The sequence below is a fragment of the Dipodomys spectabilis genome, unplaced genomic scaffold (genome assembly GCF_019054845.1).
Source record: "Dipodomys spectabilis isolate Male_0828 unplaced genomic scaffold, ASM1905484v1 ptg000175l, whole genome shotgun sequence".
NCBI lineage: Eukaryota > Metazoa > Chordata > Mammalia > Rodentia > Heteromyidae > Dipodomys > Dipodomys spectabilis.
In genome coordinates this window covers 9654148-9673945 of record NW_024870852.1, presented here as the reverse complement: position 1 = coordinate 9673945, position 19798 = coordinate 9654148, and the positions used below count along the sequence as shown (strand labels likewise).

The window sequence follows — 19798 nt, the reverse complement described above, 5'->3', positions numbered from 1 at the left end:
TGTATATTTGTTCAAGTTGTTGATCTGGAATATTTAAATATTCTTGAGACAGAGACCATCACATGATGAATTATACTGCAATCTCCTCCACTCTGTGTATTTTGATTTGTCTAAGGTCACATGGATGGACAAAGCCGAGAGACACTCTTTATGAAGCAGCTGCGGAAGAATTTTCTTACCCCTCCTTTGCCCTTCTCTTCCCTTTCTGGCCAATGCAGAGACAACCACCTCCATGTCTTTCTTTGCTTCTCACAGTCCCTCTTTCACTGGGCATGCCCGCTAGCCCTGTTTGCCCAATGAAGGAGTGAGCTGACCCTCCCCCCCCCCCCACTCCAGGTCTATGCCTTCCCTTCTCCCAGGATAGGGAGCTTGAGCTTGAACTTGACTCCTTAGGGTTCTCTAAGCAGAAGCCTCCTGCTCCTAACTGAGACATTGAAACTTTCTACCAGACCAGTGATCCTAGGTATTCTGAGCAGCCAGGCTGCGGTGTGGGAAGAGGCAGATGGCCTTCATCTCCTCTAGACCAGACCAGCACAGCACAGTTTGTGACCCTCCCCCACAGCAAGAGGGGGGACTTGAGGAGACTTGGGGGCCCCAGGGGAGACATTCATCTGTCCGGAGCTTTATCACTTTTTCCATAACAGTATCCTCCCTGTAAGGTGGAAGGTCCCAGCTGGTGTCTGAGGATGGACTCTTTATGCGCTTTTGTTCTCTGCCAGGCCCAGGCCCAGTCAGCAGAGTACGGAGAAGACTCCTCCCCTTTCATGGCAGGCTGTGCTGGGCTAGCTGGGCCCATGGTACAATTTAGATAAACCCTTACTGTGGGGCTTGGCTTTCCTGGCTTGAATCCTGGCTCTGCTATTTGCTGTGAAATCTTGGCAGAGTGCTGAACCCTCTCTGAGCTCTACTTTCTCCACTTGAAAACTGGTGTGGTAATCCTACCGGTAGATTTGAGCCTTTAATAAGTCCATTATGAAAAGCACCTAGAAGAGCACTTGGAATATAGTAAGAGAGCTGTGGCTTCAGTGACTAGTTCATGACTTTGACTTTGGACAGTTCATCTCCTCTCTCTGCTCTTCTAAGGCATCAGTGTCCAGCCTGCCTCTGCACAGCCTTCTGAGGTTGTGTGGTCTTGGACCGATTTCTTAGCTTCTCTTCCTTCAATGAGCTGATCTGTTCAGTGGTTCCTACTCTGCAGAGACGAGATGAGAAAGCATGACCTGGCACGGTGGGATACCCAGTGCCGGCTCACAGACAGAGCTGACATCATTAGTGATCTCTGTTTTTATGGACGAGAAGGAACTTTCCAAACCATATAGTCTGTGCCTTCGTTACAGTCTCTTGGTTTTCTCACATGCTCTGTCAGCTGTGTCTTGTTCACACACATCTGGGTATGAGAAGTGGGGATGGGAAGGGCCATTTCTCCTGTCAGTGAGTTAGACCATTCAATCGATGTTTACTGAACACCTGTACAAGCCCTGCATCGTCGTAGGTGCTAAGTCAGAGCAGCACTTTAATCCTGTTCCTGCTTCTGGGGGAGGTCGGACAACAGATATGGGGGCACATAATTACAGTGCCTAAGTTCAGATGCAATCCCTTTATTTTGCAGATGGGAAAACTGAGACACAAAAGTTTTCTAAAGTTCTCCGGTGGCATCATGGCTAGACAGAGCTTCACAGACTTCATAGTCGTAGCCTCTCTCTCCCTCTCCCTCTCCCTCCCTCTCTCCCTCTCCCTCTCTCTTTTTGTCTTTCTCTCTCCCCTCACTCTCTCTCACACATACATATTTGGGTACTGGGGTTTGAACTCAGGGCCTTATACTAGTTCTTCTTGCTTGTCTAGTTGGCACTTTACCACTTGAGCCACTCTACCACCTCCAGCCTGTGTGTGTGTGTGTGTGTGTGTGTGTGTGCTGGTACTGGGTCTTGAATTCAAGGCACTGTCCCTTAGCTTTTTCCACTCAAGGTTGGTGTTTTACCTCTTGAGGCACAGCTCCATTTCTGGCTTTTTAGTGATTAGTTGGTGATAAGAGTCTCACAGGCTTTTCTTCCCAGGCTGGCTTCAAACTGTGATATTCAGAACTCAGCTTTCTAAGTAGCTAGGATTACAGGCGTGAGCCACCAGTGCTAGGCTAGCCTATCTATGGGTCCCTCAGTTGTTAAGACGTGACTGTGGCAGCCAACACTGAACACTTTTCTTAGGCATAGGGATTGTGCCAAGAACCTTATTATTATTTTAGTTTAGCATATGTGTGGAACATGAGGGAGCTGAGATCTGAGTGAGGAGCGTAGTTCAAAGGCAGCCGGGGCAGGAAAGTCTATGAGACTCTTAGCTCCAATTAACCACCAGAAAGCCAGAAGTGGCGCTGTGGCTCAAGTGGTAGAGCACTAGCTTTGAGCTGAAGAGCTGAGGGACAGCGCCCAGGCCCAGAGTTCAGGCCCCACGGTGGCCAAAATAAATAAATAAAATAAAAGAAAGAAAGAAAGGAGGGACAGAAGGCCACGTCCCTCGCTTTTGTGGGTCCTGCTCATGAACTCTCCCTGGCCCCTCTTTCTCAGTCTCTGTCATTGCCCTGCTCCCTCCTCCCTCCCAGGGCTGACTCCAGCCCTTCATCCGGCTTGGCCTGCATTTTTCCGGGTTTGATATCATTTTTTCCACTCTCCCGGCTGCTGCCGGTTGCTTTTGCCAACTTTCCACAGTTATAACCCTTCCCCCCACGCTCCCACCACAGCCGGAGACAGCTCAGGGTGGGGAAGACCCTCCTCTTCTTCCCTTCCTCTGGCTGGGGTTGGGATGGGGGCCACCACAGAGGGAGGGGCACCGCTGGAAGATGTGCTTTACCCTCTCTGCCTGAGGTCTTGCCCTGTCCTGTGTTCTCTGCAGCCAGGACCTGGCCCAGTACAGGCTCAAGCATCTGGACAGGCAGCTGGTTAGGGGCAGACAGGGTGTCAGGCATCAGAGACACCATGGTCCTAACTGATGGTGTCCTGTTCTCTTTTCAGAGGAGTGACACCCTCCCCCTCCGCAAGCTGGAAACTCCTGACCTGACCCCTTACACCCAGCTCTGACCCCAGCCTGGATGGATGCTTCTCTGTCTCCTTCCTCCCTCACAGCCAGAGGGAGCTGGGTGGAGGAGGAGAAGTCTGGGCCCTGGGGCCTAGTACTCCAGGGCCCAGTGATACTAGGCTGCTCACTCATCTCTCTGGGCTTCAGTTTCCACTTTTGAAATGAGTAGGTGGGCCTAAATTGGGGTCTGTCTTGGGGGTGAATAAATTTGTTTCATGGAGCGCATGCCTAGTGTTCTTTCAAAAGTATGCAAAATGTATAAAAATCTCTCCCCCCCCCCAAGAGTTTTAACATTACCTCCTCTGCCTTTTTTCTTTTCCTTTTCTCCTCTCTTCTCCTCTCCCTTCTTCTCCTTTCCCCTTCTCCTCTCCCCCCCTTACTTTCTCCCTTTTTTCTTCTCTCCCAGTGCTGATTTGGAACCCACAACTTTACACATGCTAGAAATGTACTCTTACTCTAGGAGTGTACCCCCAACTCCCCCCTTCCCCAATGCACACATTCTTTCTTCCTCTCAGTTTTTAAGCATACTGGGAAATGAACTCAGGGCCTTAAGCTTGCCAGTAAGCACTCAACCACTAAGACATACCTCTAGCCCCTTTTGCTTTAATTTTTTTTTTTTTTGATGAGTCTTACCTCAGAAGGCCACAGATCAGGATCCTTCTATCTCTGCCTCCTGAGTAGCTGGGATTACAGGTATGTGCCATCATGCCTCATCTTCCCTAACACATTTTTGAAAGACTGTAAAAAAGTCACACACAGACTCTAGTGGACCCAGCCTGACCTGGAATCCTGGCAACTTCCCTTGCAGTAATTGTCTGATCCTGTCTCGATTAGTTTTGACTAATCTTGATTAGTCAAAGATGGGTAAAGGTACTAAGTATCCTCCTCTCAGGGCTTCTGCAGATGAACAGAGTGACAGTCACCTCCCACAAACACCAGCTATTACTATTTTGCCAAGATGATAGTTCCGTCCAGATAATAATTTATGACTGCAGTTTAAAAAAAAAGAACGAATTGGGAAACAATAGCAGGTCACATGACATTGTGGTTGCTTTGTGATCTACGTGTTCCTCTCAAAGCCCTGGGCCAGGGACTGTGCCTAACTGTATCGAGGTGGGAGAAGGGCCCAAGTGGACAGCTGGTCCCCCGAGATTGGCCAGGAGGCCCAGGCTAGCAGGCTGCGGCCGGAATCCGCCAGTGCAGATGGGCGGGGCCGGGTGGAGACGCCAGGCAGAACCGGAGGACAGGTCTGCCTGTTGAGACAGGGCATCCTGGACTGCTTTATTTGTGGCAGTTTTCGGGGTGTGTGTGTGTGTGGGGGGGGTGTTGCTCAGGGCCCAGGGACAGGGAAGGTATTTACAAGCAGACACCCACGAAAGCCCATGCTGGGTGCTACACGGCCCGCAGTCCGAACCCCACTTCTCTGGGCGAAGGGTCCTTCAGGCCACGCCCCGGGTCCAGGTGCGCCCTCCGACTCCAGGCAACGGTGCCCTCCAGCGTCCCGCACCGCCAGGCCGGAGCGGGGCCTCAGAGCACGGCCAGGTTGTGACAGGACTTGGAGCGGGCTTTCAGCGCCCGGCGGCCGGCGCTGCGGGCCGTCAGGCGAGCCAGGAAACGCCGCGCGCGCTGGCCCAGGCTGGCCCGGCGTCGCGGGGCCGGGGGCGGCTGCGCGGCCGCACTGTCCCGGCGGCGCAAGCGCAGTTGGCGCACCACGCCCTCGAAGAGCTCGGCCACGTTGTGCTGCAGAGTGGCTGAAGTCTCGATGAATTTGCAGTCGAACACCACGGCGCAGGCGCGGCCCTCTGAAGGGGCGAGGTCAGGAGAGCCGAGGTGGGTGGAGCCAAAAGCAGAGGGCGGAGACAAAGGAGGTGTGTTCAGACTCTACGGGCAGCAGTTTTCCCTGTGCCCCACCTGGTGCGGTGCAGGTGTGGTGTGGGAGGGGGGGTGGGGGGGGGGCAGGAGGGTCAGCTAAAGCATTGTGGAGCTTTGTGGAGATAATTCAGTCTAGTATAAACTGATAGATAACAGGTATATACTGATAGATAACAGGCAGCAGAACTAGGCTGGGAGGGCAGGGAGACCAGGACCAGGCTGAATTGCCAGGTCAGAGGCCTAAGGTTAGTACCAGGAAGGGCTTGTGAAAGTGCAGATTCTGGGCCCACCCTGAGGATTCCGATTCTGTAAGTGTAGGATGGGTCTGTGTTTTTGTTTTTAACAATCTGCACATTATGTTGCAGTGTTTTGGGGATTGTCTGTCTGCAAAATATATGGTCTTCCACTTCCAGGAGGACACTGGGCTTGGAGACAGTGGCCAGAATTCCAATCCTCAATGCCAGGTCTGTGGAACTCACGTTCCCTTTCTGAGTCTCACTTTTCATGTTTTTAAGATTCTACTCTATGAGTAAGGTGGTGTGTGTGTGTGTGTGTGTGTGTGTGTGTGTGTGTGTGTGGCCAGTCTTGGGGCTTGAACTCAGGGCCTCGGTGCTGTCCCTGAGGTTTTTTTGAGCCACAGCTTCACTTCTGGCTTTTTGGTGGTTAATTGGTGATAAAGAGTCTCATGAACTTTTCTAAAATCATCAGATCTCAGCCTCCTAAGCTGGTAGGATTACAGAGGTGAGCCACCACACCTGGCAGTAGGATAATTTTTATGATTTTTATGGGCCCTACCAGAAATGTAGAGTGTATTAAAATATTCTCCATCCCCCAGTAATTATAATTTATAAATAACAGTCAACATTTTGATTTTAGTAGCTGACTAGTGCATATCAAAATTTTTTTCTTTTTTTAAGACAAGGCTTTGTAAAAATTTGACTTTATAATCTCTCCACTACTTTGTTTTGGAGCCAGTAAGTTTTTGTTGTTTTGTTGTTGCTTTTTTCAGCTTGTCAATGTAACCCCTTGAAAAATTGGGGGCCAATCATGTGGTATGATGTGTGTATGTGGGATAAGGTGTCCCTGAGTGTGGTATGATGTGTGTATGTGGGATAAGGTGTCCCTGAGTGTGGGCATTGGAGCCCCAGGGAGGATTTTAAGCAAAGAAGTGACAGGTTCATCTCTGGGAGCAGGATTGGATGAGGCTGGAGAAGTAGAGGAACTGATGCCAACAAAGTGGGGTTGTCAGGATAAGGCAGAGGCCATGGGTATTCAGGGTAGGGTAGAAGGCTGGCAGAACTTGGGAATTCTTTTTGCAGGGGAGGAGGGGAGGGAGTTGTTGAGAGAGCTTTCCAGCCCAGGCAAGTAGCTTGCAGGATAAGGATGGATTGGGGCTGAGGGTCAGAGGGCAGGGCAAAGGCTCACCTTCCACAGAGACTTCCCTGCAGCGGGCCAGGTCTGCCTTGTTGCCCACAAGGATGATGGGCACGTGGTCTGCACGATGTGCGCGGCGCAGCTGGATGCGGAGCTCTGAGGCGCTCTCGAAGCTGCCTCGGTCTGCGATGGAGTACACGATGACATAGGCGCTGCCCACCTGCAGGCATGACTCCTGGCTCCAGCTTCCATCCTGTGGGGGAAGGATGGGCCATCTTCAGGTGCTGCCTAGGCCCTGCCTGAGAGAGAGCTGTGGTTGGTGTAAAGAGTGGGGCTAGGGCCTGGCACCAGGGGCTCACACCTATAATCCTGGCTACTCAGGAGGCTGAGATCTGAGGATCGTGGTTCAAAGCCAGCCCAGGCAAGAAAGTCTGTGAGACTCTTATCTCCAATAAACTACTCAGAAAAAGCCAGAAGTGGCACTGTGGCGCCAGTGGAAGAGCACTAGCCTTGCTCAGGGACAGTGCCCAGGGCCAGAGTTCAAGCCCCGAGAGTGGGGCTGGAGTTCAGGTACTACTCTAGATCATTTAGGGGGACAGATTCTGGTATAATCCTGTATGTCACCTGGGGAAAACTACCCATTCCCTCTTAGCCCCAATTTCCCTGCTTGAAAAATCAGGTAGACAGGACTTGCTTTGACTCTTCCATTCATTGATGACTTTTGTGGCCTGGCACAGGACTTCCTTCCTGCTGAGGGGGCTTTTTGGCTTTGTCTCTTCACCTCTTTGTCTGGTCTCTGAGGAGAGTGTGGCCTTACCAGATGTCCTTTTTAGACATCTGTGGTCCAGAATTTTTTGGGTCCGGTCGTGGGGCCTGAACTCTGGGTCTGGGTGCTGTCCCTCAACTCTTCAGTTCAAGGCTAGCGCTCTACCACTTGAGCCACAGCGCCACTTCCGGCTTTTTTCTTTTTGCTTATGTGGTGCTGAGGAATTGAACCCAGGGCTTCATGCATGCAAGGCAAGCGCTCTACCGCTGAGCCACCTTCCCAGCCCTGTCCAGAATTTTTTTGAAAAACAAAGAAGTGAGAGAAGTGAGGACAGGAGGCTGACTTTAGAAGAGGCTCTTTTCAGGACTCTTTTGAAGGGACAGAAGCAGCAGCAACTGTGAATGGGCATGTCAGAGGGTACTTTTAAGAGGTGGTGTCCTGAGCTGGGCATAGTGGTTCATCCCTATAATCCCAGTTGCTGAGGAGGTAGCAATTAGGAGGACTGAAATACCAGTTGGCTCACACAAAATGTTAGTGAGTAGTGAGACTCCATCTCAACAATAACTCAAGTTGCCATGTATGCCTGTAATCCTAGTTGCATGAGAAGCATAGGTAGGAGGATTTTGGTTTGACACTGGGCCTATCTAGTGAAGAGGGCTGGAATTGTGGCTCAGCTGCCTAGTAAGTGCAAGGCCTTGAGTTCAAGCCCCTAGGAAAGAATTGAAGTGAGGTTGAACTTCTGTTTTGGATTGTCAGAGACCACTTGGGTGATAATGCTTCTAAGTGTTTAATAAGACACAGTTATGGTCTCCAAGTTTATGGTCAGAGCCTCTGGGGATGGAAAGTCACAGTGCATTAGCATTAGGAAAGGCATATATAGGTAGCCAGAGAAGGCTTGGGGCAAGGCATGAGCTCAGCCTAGCAGAGTGTGTGGGCGGGCCAGTAAGTGGACTAGTGAATGGTCTAAGCATACCCAGCAAGACAGAAGAGATTTTTAGACAAAAGAGTATAGTTGGTGCCATGGCCTAGAGAGTGAAACACATAGAGGGTGTGGTTAGAAGCGTTGGCTGTAAGAGACGAAATCAGGAAAATAATATAAACATAATAATCGGTCAATATCATTGACAAAGGCCTAAGTTCTCAACAGCCATACTGATCATTCCCCAGGCCAAATAACCTTGGGTGATGTCAGATAGATAGGGGCTTTCATCCTTAACTATGGGGGACAGTTTCCTCTCCCCTGCATCTCAGTTTCCCCATCTAGAAGACAGGAGGGCAGGTAGCTTTTCATTCATATACACACACATGTGGGTGCATTTTTATGTGTTAGGGCCACCAAATCCAGTTGGCACTTGGAGTGGTAGCCATTGAACATGTAATTGAAAATGGAGGTTCCAGAGCCCCCATTTAGAGGTTGTTATTCATTCGGTCTGAGTGGGACTTGAGATTCTAATTTTGCAATACGTTTCAGGTAACTGCAACAGTCAGCTAAGCCAGGCAGTACTAGATGAGCCAAAGGCCCATCAGGTTCGCTTAGATCCTGCCTGTCTGACCACACACGATCATCTAGGCCCACACATGGAAAGGATGAGATGCCTGTTCCAGGAAGGCTGCCGTTCCTGCTCAGGCCCCTCTGGGAACTCTCTCCACAGTCACCAACCAGGAACACGGGTTCAGTTTCCTCATTTCCCTGGTAGGAAAGGTCAGAGGTGACAGAAAACATTCTCATAGTCACACAGCTGTGTGACTAGATCCTGCCTTCTGGTCTCCCCATTCTTTAGTATGGGACATCCAATCTGATTACTGGATTCTGCCCTGATGGAATTCTCAACTGCCTCTAGAAAGCAAATCTGCCCTCTCCAGCCTAAAAGCCAGGGGACCTAGCTACCTGACTCACTGCTCTGTCTCCAGCATCCTGGTCCCTGATAGACAACTAGGAAGGATTTCTGGATGAATGAATGGGTGAGGAGGTGAAACTTGAACTAAAGGCTCACAAGGTGATGCTCCCAGGAGAGGTGGGAGGAGTTCTTGTGCATCAGAGTCTTAAGTTCTGAGGTTCTGCAGATCTGGGTTTGAAACCTGCTTGCTCCTTCAAAGCTTTGGACACATGAACCCCTCTGAGCTTCAGTTTCTTATCAGTAGATGGGAACTAGAAGACTTTGGTACCCCATTAATGTCAACTGCCATTCTAAGAATCATTACTGCTGTTACACTCATTTGGACCTGGGTTCCCTTTTATGCTTGTTGTAAAAACTATTCTTTGGGTCTATTCCTGGAGTGGTCAGTCATTCTTCAGTCTCACACTGTGGGTGAGGCCTCCCTGTTATGGGGAAGGTCTACTCCTTAGACCCCAGGTGATTTTTGGATCCTTCTCTTTGCTTAGGTGTATTTTCTCAAAGTGTTACAATGAGCATATATTACCTGTGTAGCAAGAGAAAAGGACACCCTAACAAGATAAAATATCTAGAGAAGTCCTTGTGTTCACTTCCTGCTCTGGAAGCGGGTGGGGAAGGATAACCTATGTTTACTTTTCTCAATAACAACCAAATTTTCATGAATACAAATTACTACACACCTACTTCTCCACCCCTCCTCAGCACTTTTTTTTTTTCTGTTTTTGTTTTCTGTTTTTGTCAGTCATAGAGCCTGAATTCTGGGCCTAGGCACACTGTCCCTCAGCTCTTCAGCTCAAGGCTAGTGCTCACTACTTAGCCATAGCTCCACTTCCAGCCTTTTCTGCTTATGTGGTGCTGAGGAATAGAACCCAGGGCCCCATGCATACAAGGCAAGCACTCTACCACTGAGCCACCTTTTTAGCCCCTCAGCACTTTTTTGATGCTGTAAAGCTGAGCTCACTACTGGATGCTGGTGGCTCATGTCTGTAATACTCAGGAGGCTGAGATCTGAAGATTGTGGTTAGAAGCTAGCCCAGAGAATTAACCACCAGAAAATTGAAAGTAGAGCTGTGGCTCAAACTGGTAGAGCACTAGCCTTCAGCATAAAAGCTTAAGGACAGTGCCTAGGCCCTGAGTTCAAGCCCCACAACAAAAAACAAAAACTAAGTAAAAAACAAAACAAAAACTGGGCTCACTTGTGTGGAATTGCATAAGAGAATTTAAAAATCAGCTGCTGGTGGGGTTTGAGGTGGGGGGATGTACAGCTCAGTGGTAAAGCTGATTCTGAACATGCTTAGCTGGGTGGATTCCATGCCAGAACCAAAACCAAATCAACAGCAACAGCAAAACAAAGTCAGAAAAACAAGAGTGCCTGAGCCATTTATCAGGTAAGAAAAACTGAAGCTCAGAGTCGTAAGTCAAGTGCACAAATCAAAATAAGAAGAAAACGGGGCAGGGGGAGGAGGGTGGGGAAAGGTCAGCTTAGCATTTTGCTCCCCAATCCTGTGTTCATCTTTCTGCACAATGTGGGTGGCTAAGGTAGGAGGGGGTGGGGTGGTGGAAAGGACCTGGAGGCCTGTGTGGGGAGAAGTGCATCCTGGGATGGCTGGGGAGGGGGTGCAGGAGAGAGGAGGTCTTTTTTTTTTGGGTCTGGTCGTGGGCCTGAACTCTGGGCCTGGGCTCAGCTCTTCAGCTCAAGGCTAGCACTCTACCACTTGAGCCACAGCACCACTTCCGGCTTCTTTTTTTCTGCTTATGTGGTGCTGAGGAATCGAACCCAGGGCCTCATACATGCAAGGCAAGTGCTCTACCACTGAGTCACCTTCCCAGCCCTGAGAGGAGGTCTTTGGGTTTGGAGAAAGGGAGGTTGAGGATGGCCCTTGCTCTGAACCCTGCTCTGTCTGGCCTCAGAGGGAGGGCCAGGTGTCTCTGTAAGAGGCTCCGCCCCCTTCCTGTCACCCACTCTTGTAGTGTCCTACCAGTTTCTCTGCCTCCCAGGTGTCCATGACCACCAGTGTGGTGTCCTCTCCGTCCACTGTGAGGGTTCTCTCATATACATCTGCAACCAAGGAGACAGCACACCTCAGGGCTGGCAGGGCTTTCGGAGGTATGGGGCTCCCTGACTTTCTCATCTGCTGCTTGGGGCACACTCATTTGAAAACCTATCACTAACTTTCCTAGAAGGCCAAGAAGCCCCTGGTGGAGTCTATATCTCCCCAGTTGCCAGCACAACATGGGTCTGTGGTGGTTCTGAGAAAGCTGGTTTGATTGGTTGGATGAGTGTGGGGTTGTGGATGATGGGGAGAAGGAGGTTCTCCCAGACCTGCTCTGTCTCTGGCACCTGTGCTGGGCCTCCATTTTTCCATTGTAACCTATGGGTTCTTACTCCCAGGAGGGTCAAGGCTGGCCAGAAGGTCCCTACTTTCTCTCTGCTTTTAACCACTCCCTCCCTCCCTCAGCCAGGCCTGCAACGGCTGAAACCGGTTCAAACCGGTTCAATCCGGCCCAAACCGGCTTGAGCCGGCTGAAACTGGTTCAAACCGGCTTGATCTGGTTCAATCCGGCTCAAACCGGTTCAAGCCGGCTTGATCCATCCGGCTGAAACCGGTTCAAACCGGCTCGATCCGGTTCAAACCGGCCCAAACCGGTTCAGTCCAGCTCAAACCGAAACCGGTTCAATCAGGCTCAAGCCAGTTCAAACCGGCTCAAACCGGTTCAAACCGGATCGATCCGGTTCAATCCGGCTGAAACCGGCTCGATCCGGTTCAATCCTGCTCAACCCAGCTATCCAGCTCAAACTGGTTTGAACCGGTTCAATCCGGCTGATACCGGTTCAATCCGGCTCAAGCCGGTTCGATCCGGCTCAAACCAGCTGGATCCGGTTCAATCCGGCTGAACCGGTTCGAACCGGCTCAATCCGGTTCCATCAGGATCAAACCGGTTTTGATCCGGTTCAATCCGGCTGAAACCGGTTCAATCCGGCTTGATCCGGTTTCAGCCGGATTGATCTGGTTCAATCAGGCTCAAGCCAGTTCAAACCGGCTCAATCAGGCTCGATCCAGTTCAATCAAACCGGTTCAAAACCGGGTTGATCCGGTTCAATCCGGCTGAAACCAGTTTCAACCGAATTGAACCGGATCAAGCCGGTTTGAACCGGTATGAGCCGGACTGAACCGGATCGAGCCGGTTTGAACCTGTTTCAACCGGATCAAGCCGGTTTGAGCCGGATAGAACCGGATCAAGCCGGTTTGAACCGGTTTGAGCAGGATTGAACCGGTTTGAACCGGATCGAGCCGGTTTGAGCCAGTTTCAGCCGGATTGAACCGGATCAAACTGGTTTGAACAGGATTGAACCGGTTTGAGCCAGATCGTGCCGGTTTTTTAAACCAGTTTCAGCCGGATTGAACTGGATCAAACCGGTTTGAACAAGATTGAACCGGTTTGAGCCGGATCGAGCCGGTTTGAACCTGCTGCAGGCAGGTCGTGTCTTGTCCACTACTGGGTGAACATCATTCACCTCATAGTTGGTGCCATGCCCCTTTCAGTTGAACGGTGCATAATGTATACAACGTTCCTGGCAGCCCTCTGGCCCTGGTGACAGACCTTTCAGTCCTCCAGCCACATCCCAGCCTGTCCCACAGGGTTCCTACCTCCAAGCTGTTCATGGAGGTCCCTCTCTTGCTTCCCTGCGAAAAGGCTGGCCAGGCTGGTCTTCCCCACGCCTGGATCTCCGAGCAGCACCACACGGTACAGGGCCTCCCAGGAGCCTTCAGAGTCGCTGGATTCAGACGACCAGCCATCGGGGGCAGGAGAAGGTTTTCGGCTGGGAGGGTTGAGGGACACTGACTGGCCCAGCCGGGGATGTTGGGATTGGGTGGCAGGGGCTGCTGTGCACAGGCGGCCAGGCTGGTTGCCCCTGGATGACAGGGGTAGCGGAGTGCTAGCCCTCCTGCGCAGGGGAGTCTTTGCTTCCTGTTGGGTGTTCAGTGTCATCCTTGATGGGAGAGGCCTTCTCTTTCTTCCTTCCTTCCTTCCTTCCTTTCTTCCTTCCTTCCGTCCGTCCTTCCTTCTTGTGAGCGCCTCTGGTTTCCTTTGGCGTCCGCTCTTGTTCAAATGGGAAGTAGACACCTCATCTTCTTGGGGGTGGCTGTATTACGGCTTCAGTCCCAGCCTAAACCTGGGTCCACCTAAAAGGGGTGTCTGCGCCGCCTGGGAACAGACACGGAGTGCACAGCCAGAGGTCACGCCGCGTGCCCTTAGGATGACCCTGCCCCTGACACCGGCAGGGCAGCCTGGGGTGGGGGGGGGGAGGGAGGCACCCCGAGTGTGCACAGACGCGCCCCTCCCGGTCAGAGCGCCAGACCCTCCTTAGGGAAGATCTTTCTCACGGTCTGCATTATTGGAGGGGGTGCAGAAGCGGGTTCGGGGCTCCCCCCGCCCCGGGGGTGGGATTCAGGCCCGCGGCCGGATCCCAAGAGAGCTAACTCCCCAAAGGCAGTCGTGGTGGGGGGGAGGAACTCGGGGATCCCTCGGGCTGTAACCCGAGCGCCTGGGTGCCATGGGAACGGCGTGTCCGGCCCGCCCCCTGCGTGAAAAATTCAGCAGGGCCGGAGCCACGGCCTCCAGCTGCGGTCGGGGGCTGGGGGGAGCCGCGGGGCGGCCCAGGCCCGGGCTCGGTGACCGGACGGGGCCCCCGGAGGAGCCCCGAGGGCGCGGGAAAGCCAGTGCCGTTCTGGAGCCTGCGTCTGAGCTCTTCCAGCCCGGGGTGCTGGGTGCGAGCCCGGGGCCCTAGGGCGGTGGGCTTGCTGGTCCGGGTCCACTCATCCCTGTGCGCCCCGGGCCTGAAGCCCTCACCCCACCCCGACGCGGAAGGACCCCCTCCCCAGCTCCCCGTCCCCGCAGGGGCCGCGCAGCCCCGCGGCGGGGCCCGGCGAACTCTGCCGCAACTTAAGCGAGTTGGCGGCGAGTTGGAGCTTTACCTGGGCGTCGGCGGGCCGGGGGTCCCCGATCGCTGCCGCAGCCGCGGGGTGCGGAGTCCGGGCTGGACCTCCGCCGCGGCGCGCAGCCCCTCGGGCGGCTCCCGCCCCCCCCCCCGCCCCCCGCGGGGCCAGGGGAGGAGCGCGACCCCGCCCCGCCCCGCCCGGTTAGGACAGCCCCGGGGTCCCCGCCCCAAGGCCCGGCGGCTCGGGAGGGGGGGCTCGGGGACCGGAAGGGTCTGGGGGGGGGCCCTCTGCGGTCGCCTCTGGCTTCTCCACCAAACGGGGCGTGCCAACTTCAGCTCTCACATAAAGCCACTTGGGGAACTTTCCTCCAACTTTCCAGGGAGGGTGGGGACGGGTAAGTGTGCGGGGCTGGCAGAGGGGCTCCCGGATCTCCGGGGACACTGAGGCAGGTAGCTCGCAGAGTGCCCTTGGCGAAACTGCTCGGGGTGGAGGATTGATTTTGAAAAGCGACTTGGGGAAAGAACCCAGGAAGTCCGCACTGAGGGGTTCTGAATATCTGACTTAGGGCCATTTACTTACTCACTCATTCATGCGTGCATTCATTCATGTGCTCATTCACCTGTTCAGGATACTAGGGCCTGGGACTCAGATCCTTTAGTTTTGGCTCTGTGTGTGTGTGTGTGTGTGTGTGTGTGTGTGTGTGTGTGTGTGTGTGTGTGCGCGCGCGCGTTTATAAACAGAGACTAGGATTCCAGGTCTTAGAAGACAGTGGGGGTGTAGATCAGCATTTAGATTCCAGCCTTACTTTGTGGACCTGTGTCAGACACTGCTATGATGTCTTTGGGGTTAACAGTGAAAGGAAGCAAGGCCCTTGCTTCCTGGAGCTGAAAACCACATGCCTGGCAGTAATAATTGCTAAGTTATACAGGCAAGTGAAGGGTTAGCTAGGACACTGTCAAGGAAGGCCTCTGACCAGGCTTCCTAAAGCTTTCTATTTTGGAAAGATCCAAACACAGGTGAGTAGAAAAGAATAGAAGGATCAAGGTAAGGTCGGTTGTTTATTTATTTCTTTTGTGGTGCTGGGGATTGAACTCAGGATCTCGCACAATGAGCCACCCTCAAAATGCCACAAACTGAGATTTCGTTTGTTTGTGTTATAGATACAGGTCTCTCTAAGCCCAGGCTGGCTTCAAACTTGCAAAACTCTTGCCTCAGCCTCCTGAGTAGAGGGATAACAGGCATGTAAGATGAGTTAAAAGCCAGGTGCTGGTGGCTAAGGCCCATAATCCTAGCTACTCAGAAGTTTGAGATCTGAGGATAGCAGTTCAAAGGCCAGGGAGACTCTTATCCCCAATTAAGCACCAGAAAACTGGAAGTGATGCTGTAGCTCCAAGTAGTAGAGCCAAAGAGCCCAAGGACAGTGCCCAGTCTCTGAATCCAAGCCACAAAACCAACTCCCCCCCCCAAAAAAAAAGAGGAGTTAAATGTTTTAATTATGGAAAAAAAATGTATGCAAAAAAAACCCAGAGAATGATATCATGATGTGATTTTTTTGGTAATAGTGGGATGATGTGAGTTTTAAAAAGAAACTTTTATTTTAGAAAATTTCCAACAGAAATAATAATAATAAAAATATTATGAAGAACTCCCATGTGACTGTCACCCAGCCAATCCTAAACGTGAATCAATCCTGTTTTGTATTTCCCCTATCCTGGTGAATTGTTGGGAAACAGGCAGCAGATATTTTTTTTTTTTTTTTTTTTTTGCCAGTCCTGGGGCTTGAACTCAGGGTCTGGGCACTGTCCCTGAGCTTCTTTTTTGCTCAAGGCTAGCACTCTACCACTTGAGCCACAGCGTCACTTCTGGCTTTTTCTATTTTAGTGGTACTGAGGTATGGAACCCAGAGCTTCATGCATGGGAGGCAAGCACTCTACTACTAAGCCACATTCCCAGCCCAGAAAGCGGGTTGAACAGTCTGAATGAGGTGGCTGCCCCGTGACAGACTTGTAGAGACCAGGAATCCAAGGTCAGGCTCACTTCCCTGGGAAATGCTAATATTGAGCTTTGGGTCCAGATAGTAAGAGCTGAGTTTATTGTTGGCCATTATACATGCACTCTCTTCAGAGTGTAGATTCGTGGCTAGGCCAGTGCCGTGTCACTTTTAAGATTCTGTGCTTGGCAAGATGACAGGGTGGGCAGAGCTTGTAAAACTTAGAGGACTGAGTTGGATGCTGGTGGTTCATGCCTGTAGTCCAAGCCACTCAGGAGGCTGAGATCTGAGGACTGCAGCTTGAAGCCAGTCAGGAAAAGAAAGTCGGTGACTCGCATCTGCAGTTAACCACCAAAAGGCTAGAAGCAGAGATATGGGTCAAGTGGTAGAATGCTAGCCTTCTGCTAAAATGCTTAGAGGCAGTGTCCAGGGCCTGAGTTCAAGTTTTAATGCTGGCGCGTGCACGCACACACGTGCACACACACACAGACACAGAGTTATTGGAAGACTCCAGGTATTACGGGAAAATCACATGTAATTTCTTTAGGGAAGGCTTTGCCTTCCACCTCCTATTTGGTCCTCATTCTGCATGGCTCCCTCTGCTTATTTGAGGCCACCTGTCTGGAGATGGAGCTCCAGACAGCCTATGTGGCCCTCATCTTCCCAACTCACACTTGCCTCTGTCTTCACAGTGCACCCATCATTTCTTCATGGCACTTACCACAAGCTCAATCGATTACATTTATTTCGTTGGCTTTTAACTGCTTTTCCCATTAGGGCTTGAGCCGTGGGTACATTTTATTTTATTTTTTTATTTTACTGTGGTCCTCGCACTATACCAATGTGATAAAAGAGAGACTCCATCCATGTTGTAACCAAACAATCATGGAGGAGGTCCAGACCCTGCTTTCCCAGAGCCTTACCTTCTCCATGTTGAAAACCCTGTCTCTAACAGGGTTTCTAACTAACAGGGTTCATTCACTGCACCTTCCATAGGGATAATTTTAATATCACAAGGCTAGGACTGGCAGAAAGAGTGTAGAAAGCAACTCGTACTGAGTTAATAATACTTGGAGTGTAGGCTAGCAGTGGCGGATTGGTGATAATAGGAGTTAATGGTGGCAGCAGGAGCAGTAATGCGCTGGTGTCCAGGATAAGACCGTGCATTCAGCTTGAAAGGATTTTTCTGTTCTTTTATCTTGGTAGCACTTCCTGAGTCTGTCCAGATGGATAGGACCTTAAGAATTTTTTGAACTACATCACCTTTACAATAAATTTTTTTTAAAAAAGATTTTTTTTGAACTAGACACTATGTTGGAAATGAGCTATACAACCTCAGGGGAGGAGGTCAGGAGGGGAAAAATTGGAAGAAAATGAGGGAGGGGGTGATACCACTCAAAAAGAAATGTACTCATTACCTGATTTATGTAATGTAACCCCTCTGTACATTACCTTTACAATAAAATTCAAAAAATTTAGAAAAAACATTAAAAAAGAAATTATTCAATCTTTAAAAAATGTTCTTTGAAAGATGGTTTCACATAAGCAGAAAGAGGTGACAGAGGGGGTTCTGCCTTGTCCACATTTGGGGGACAGGAAGGCAGGTAAGAGCACGGACAGTTGGGGAGGTAGACAGGTAGGAGCAGGAAAGTAATTTGTAGGGATTTTGGTACTACATAAAGTCTAGTGGCCTGGCTCAGCAGTAGAATGCTTGCCTAGTGTATATGAGACCTGGGTTGAGTCCCCAGCATGGAGAAGAGAGGGAGGGAGGGAGGAGGAAAAAGAGGGAGGGAAGGAGGAAGGAAGGAAGGCAAAGAGAGAGAGGGAGAGAGACAGGAAGGAAGAAAGGAAAGAAGGAAGGGGAAGGAACAGAAATGAAGGAAGAAAGAGAAAGGAAGGAAGGGGAAGGAAGGGAAAGGAAGGAAGGAAGGATGGAAGGAAGGAAGAAAGGAAGACCTTTAGAGGTCAATAGTCACATGATCTACTAAGAATTTTCATTAGTCTGGTGTCACCACTAGGCTGGTATGTGACTTAGGAATCAGAAACCAGACTAGCTGGGCACCAATGGCTCATACCTGTAATCTAGTTACTCAGGAGGCTGAGATCTGAGGACCGAGGTTCAAAGCTAGCCCAAGCAGGAAACTCCGTGAGACTCTTATACCCAATTAACCACTAGAAAACCAGAAGTGGTGATGTGGCTCAAGTAGTAGAGCACTAGCCTTGAGCTGAATAGGGGAGGGACAGTGTCCAGGCCCATAGTTCAAGCCCCAGACCGACAAAACAAAACAAAAACAAAAACAAACCAGACTAGACTCAGTGTGTGTGTGTGTGTGTGAAAGAGAGAGAGGAGAGAGAGACAGAGACAGAGACAGAGAGAGACAGAGATAGAGAGACACAGAGAGACAGAGAGAGAGAGAGAGAGAGACAGACAGACAGAGAGAGACAGAAAGAGACAGAGACACAGAGAGAGTATCCTGGGGCTTGAACTCAGTCCTGAGCACTGTCCTCCAGCTTCTTTTGCTTAAGGATAGTGCTTTACCATATGAGCAACAGCTCTACTTCCAGATTTGTTTTGTTTTTGTAGTTTGTAGAGATAGTTTTTTTTTTTTTTTTTTTTTTGGGTCCAGTTGTGGGGCCTGAACTCTGGGCCTGGGTGCTGTCCCTCAGCTCTTCAGCTCAAGGCTAGCGCTCTACCACTTGAGCCACAGCGCCACTTCCTTTTTGCTTCTGTGGTGCTGAGGAATCAAACCTAGGGCCTCATGCATGCAAGGTTAGTGCTCTACCACTGAGCCACCTTCCCAGCCCGTAGATACTTTTTGTGTGTGTGTGTGTGGATACTGGGGCTTGAACTCAGGGCTTTGTGCTCTTGCTTGGCTCTTCCACTCAAGGGGTACTCAACTATTTGAGCCATAGATTTACTTCTGGAGTTTTGCGAGCTAACTGGAAATAAGAATTTCACCAGTTTTACGAGCTTTACAACGTCGGTGCAGGGGGGGGGGGGGGGGGGGAGGGGGGGGAATGGAGGGAGAAGGAGAAGGATTGGGATTGGGGGGGAGGGGGGAGGCTGGGAAGGGAGGTGAAGGGTAAACAAAGGAGGAGGCTGCAATGCTTGGTAAGAAATGTACGCATTATCCTGCCCATGTAATTGTAACCCCTCTGTACAGTATGTTCACAAATAAAATAAAATTAAATAAAAAAAAAAGAATTTCACCAGTTTTTTAAAATATTTATTTATTTATTTATTTTTTTATTGTGAGAATACCGTACAGAGGAGTTACAATTACATGGGCAAGATAACGAGTACATTTCTTATCAAGCATTGTTGCCTCCTCGTTGTTTCCCCTTCCCATCCCTTCCCATACTACTCCCCTCCACCCACCCGATCCTCCCCTCACCCCCCAAATTTCACCAGTTTTTAACTGTGATCTTCTGATCTCAGCCTCCTGAGTAGCTAGGTTTCAGGTGTGAGCTACCAGCACCCAGCTTATTTTAGTGGTACTAGGGCTTGAGCTCAAGACCTCTTAGGTTTCATTAATCTTTTTCCTTCCCTGCTGGTGCTCTACACTTGAGTCATAACTCCAGTCCTGTAAAGACTTTTATTTTTTATTTTTTTTGGGGGGGGGCATGATTTTAAAATTTTATTTCTGAATTCAGGTACAAGTTATGCAAGAGAAATTAAATGCCGCGAATATTCAAACCAGTGAACCAGAGATGAAGTTATATAAAAAGTGTCAAGATCTAGAGTCTTTTCCCAGGAAAAAGATAACATCATTCAAAACTTGGAACTGCAACTTGAAGAGCAGGTTAGGAAACATAATCATTACAGACCTCTAAATGTGTCTGCTCGTTTGTCACAAATCACAAAGTTAAAAAGAGATAAATCTTACTGAAG

General features: G+C 50.5%; 1 protein-coding gene across 2 annotated transcripts; it reads right to left on the bottom strand.

Annotated features, from left to right (window-relative positions):
* Positions 1 to 3698: 3698 nt before the first annotated feature.
* Positions 3699 to 14042, bottom strand: Rem1 (RRAD and GEM like GTPase 1). 2 transcript variants are annotated; one of them, XM_042694538.1, is made up of 5 exons: positions 13953 to 14042; positions 12624 to 13182; positions 10953 to 11032; positions 6364 to 6565; positions 3699 to 4868 (listed from the first exon to the last, which is right to left on the bottom strand). In XM_042694538.1, exons 2-5 carry the CDS (start codon positions 12964 to 12966, stop codon positions 4594 to 4596), a joined length of 900 nt encoding a protein of 299 aa, XP_042550472.1. In that variant the 5' UTR covers positions 12967 to 13182; positions 13953 to 14042; the 3' UTR covers positions 3699 to 4593. The 2 variants fall into 2 exon arrangements, with proteins under 2 accessions (XP_042550472.1, XP_042550471.1); XM_042694537.1 differs by having other exon boundaries at positions 12624 to 13160.
* Positions 14043 to 19798: the final 5756 nt, after the last annotated feature.

What these genes read in the sequence shown, in the direction of transcription:
- Rem1 (XM_042694538.1), bottom strand. Translation starts at nt 12,966, where the DNA reads ATGACACTGAACACCCAACAGGAAGCAAAGACTCCCCTGCGCAGGAGG. An exon ending in CCTCCATGAACAGCTTGGAG is followed by an intron (nt 11,033 to 12,623) that starts GTAGGAACCCTG and finishes CCTTGGTTGCAG; the next exon opens with ATGTATATGAGAGAACCCTC. An exon ending in CCTGGGAGGCAGAGAAACTG is followed by an intron (nt 6,566 to 10,952) that starts GTAGGACACTAC and finishes CTTCCCCCACAG; the next exon opens with GATGGAAGCTGGAGCCAGGA.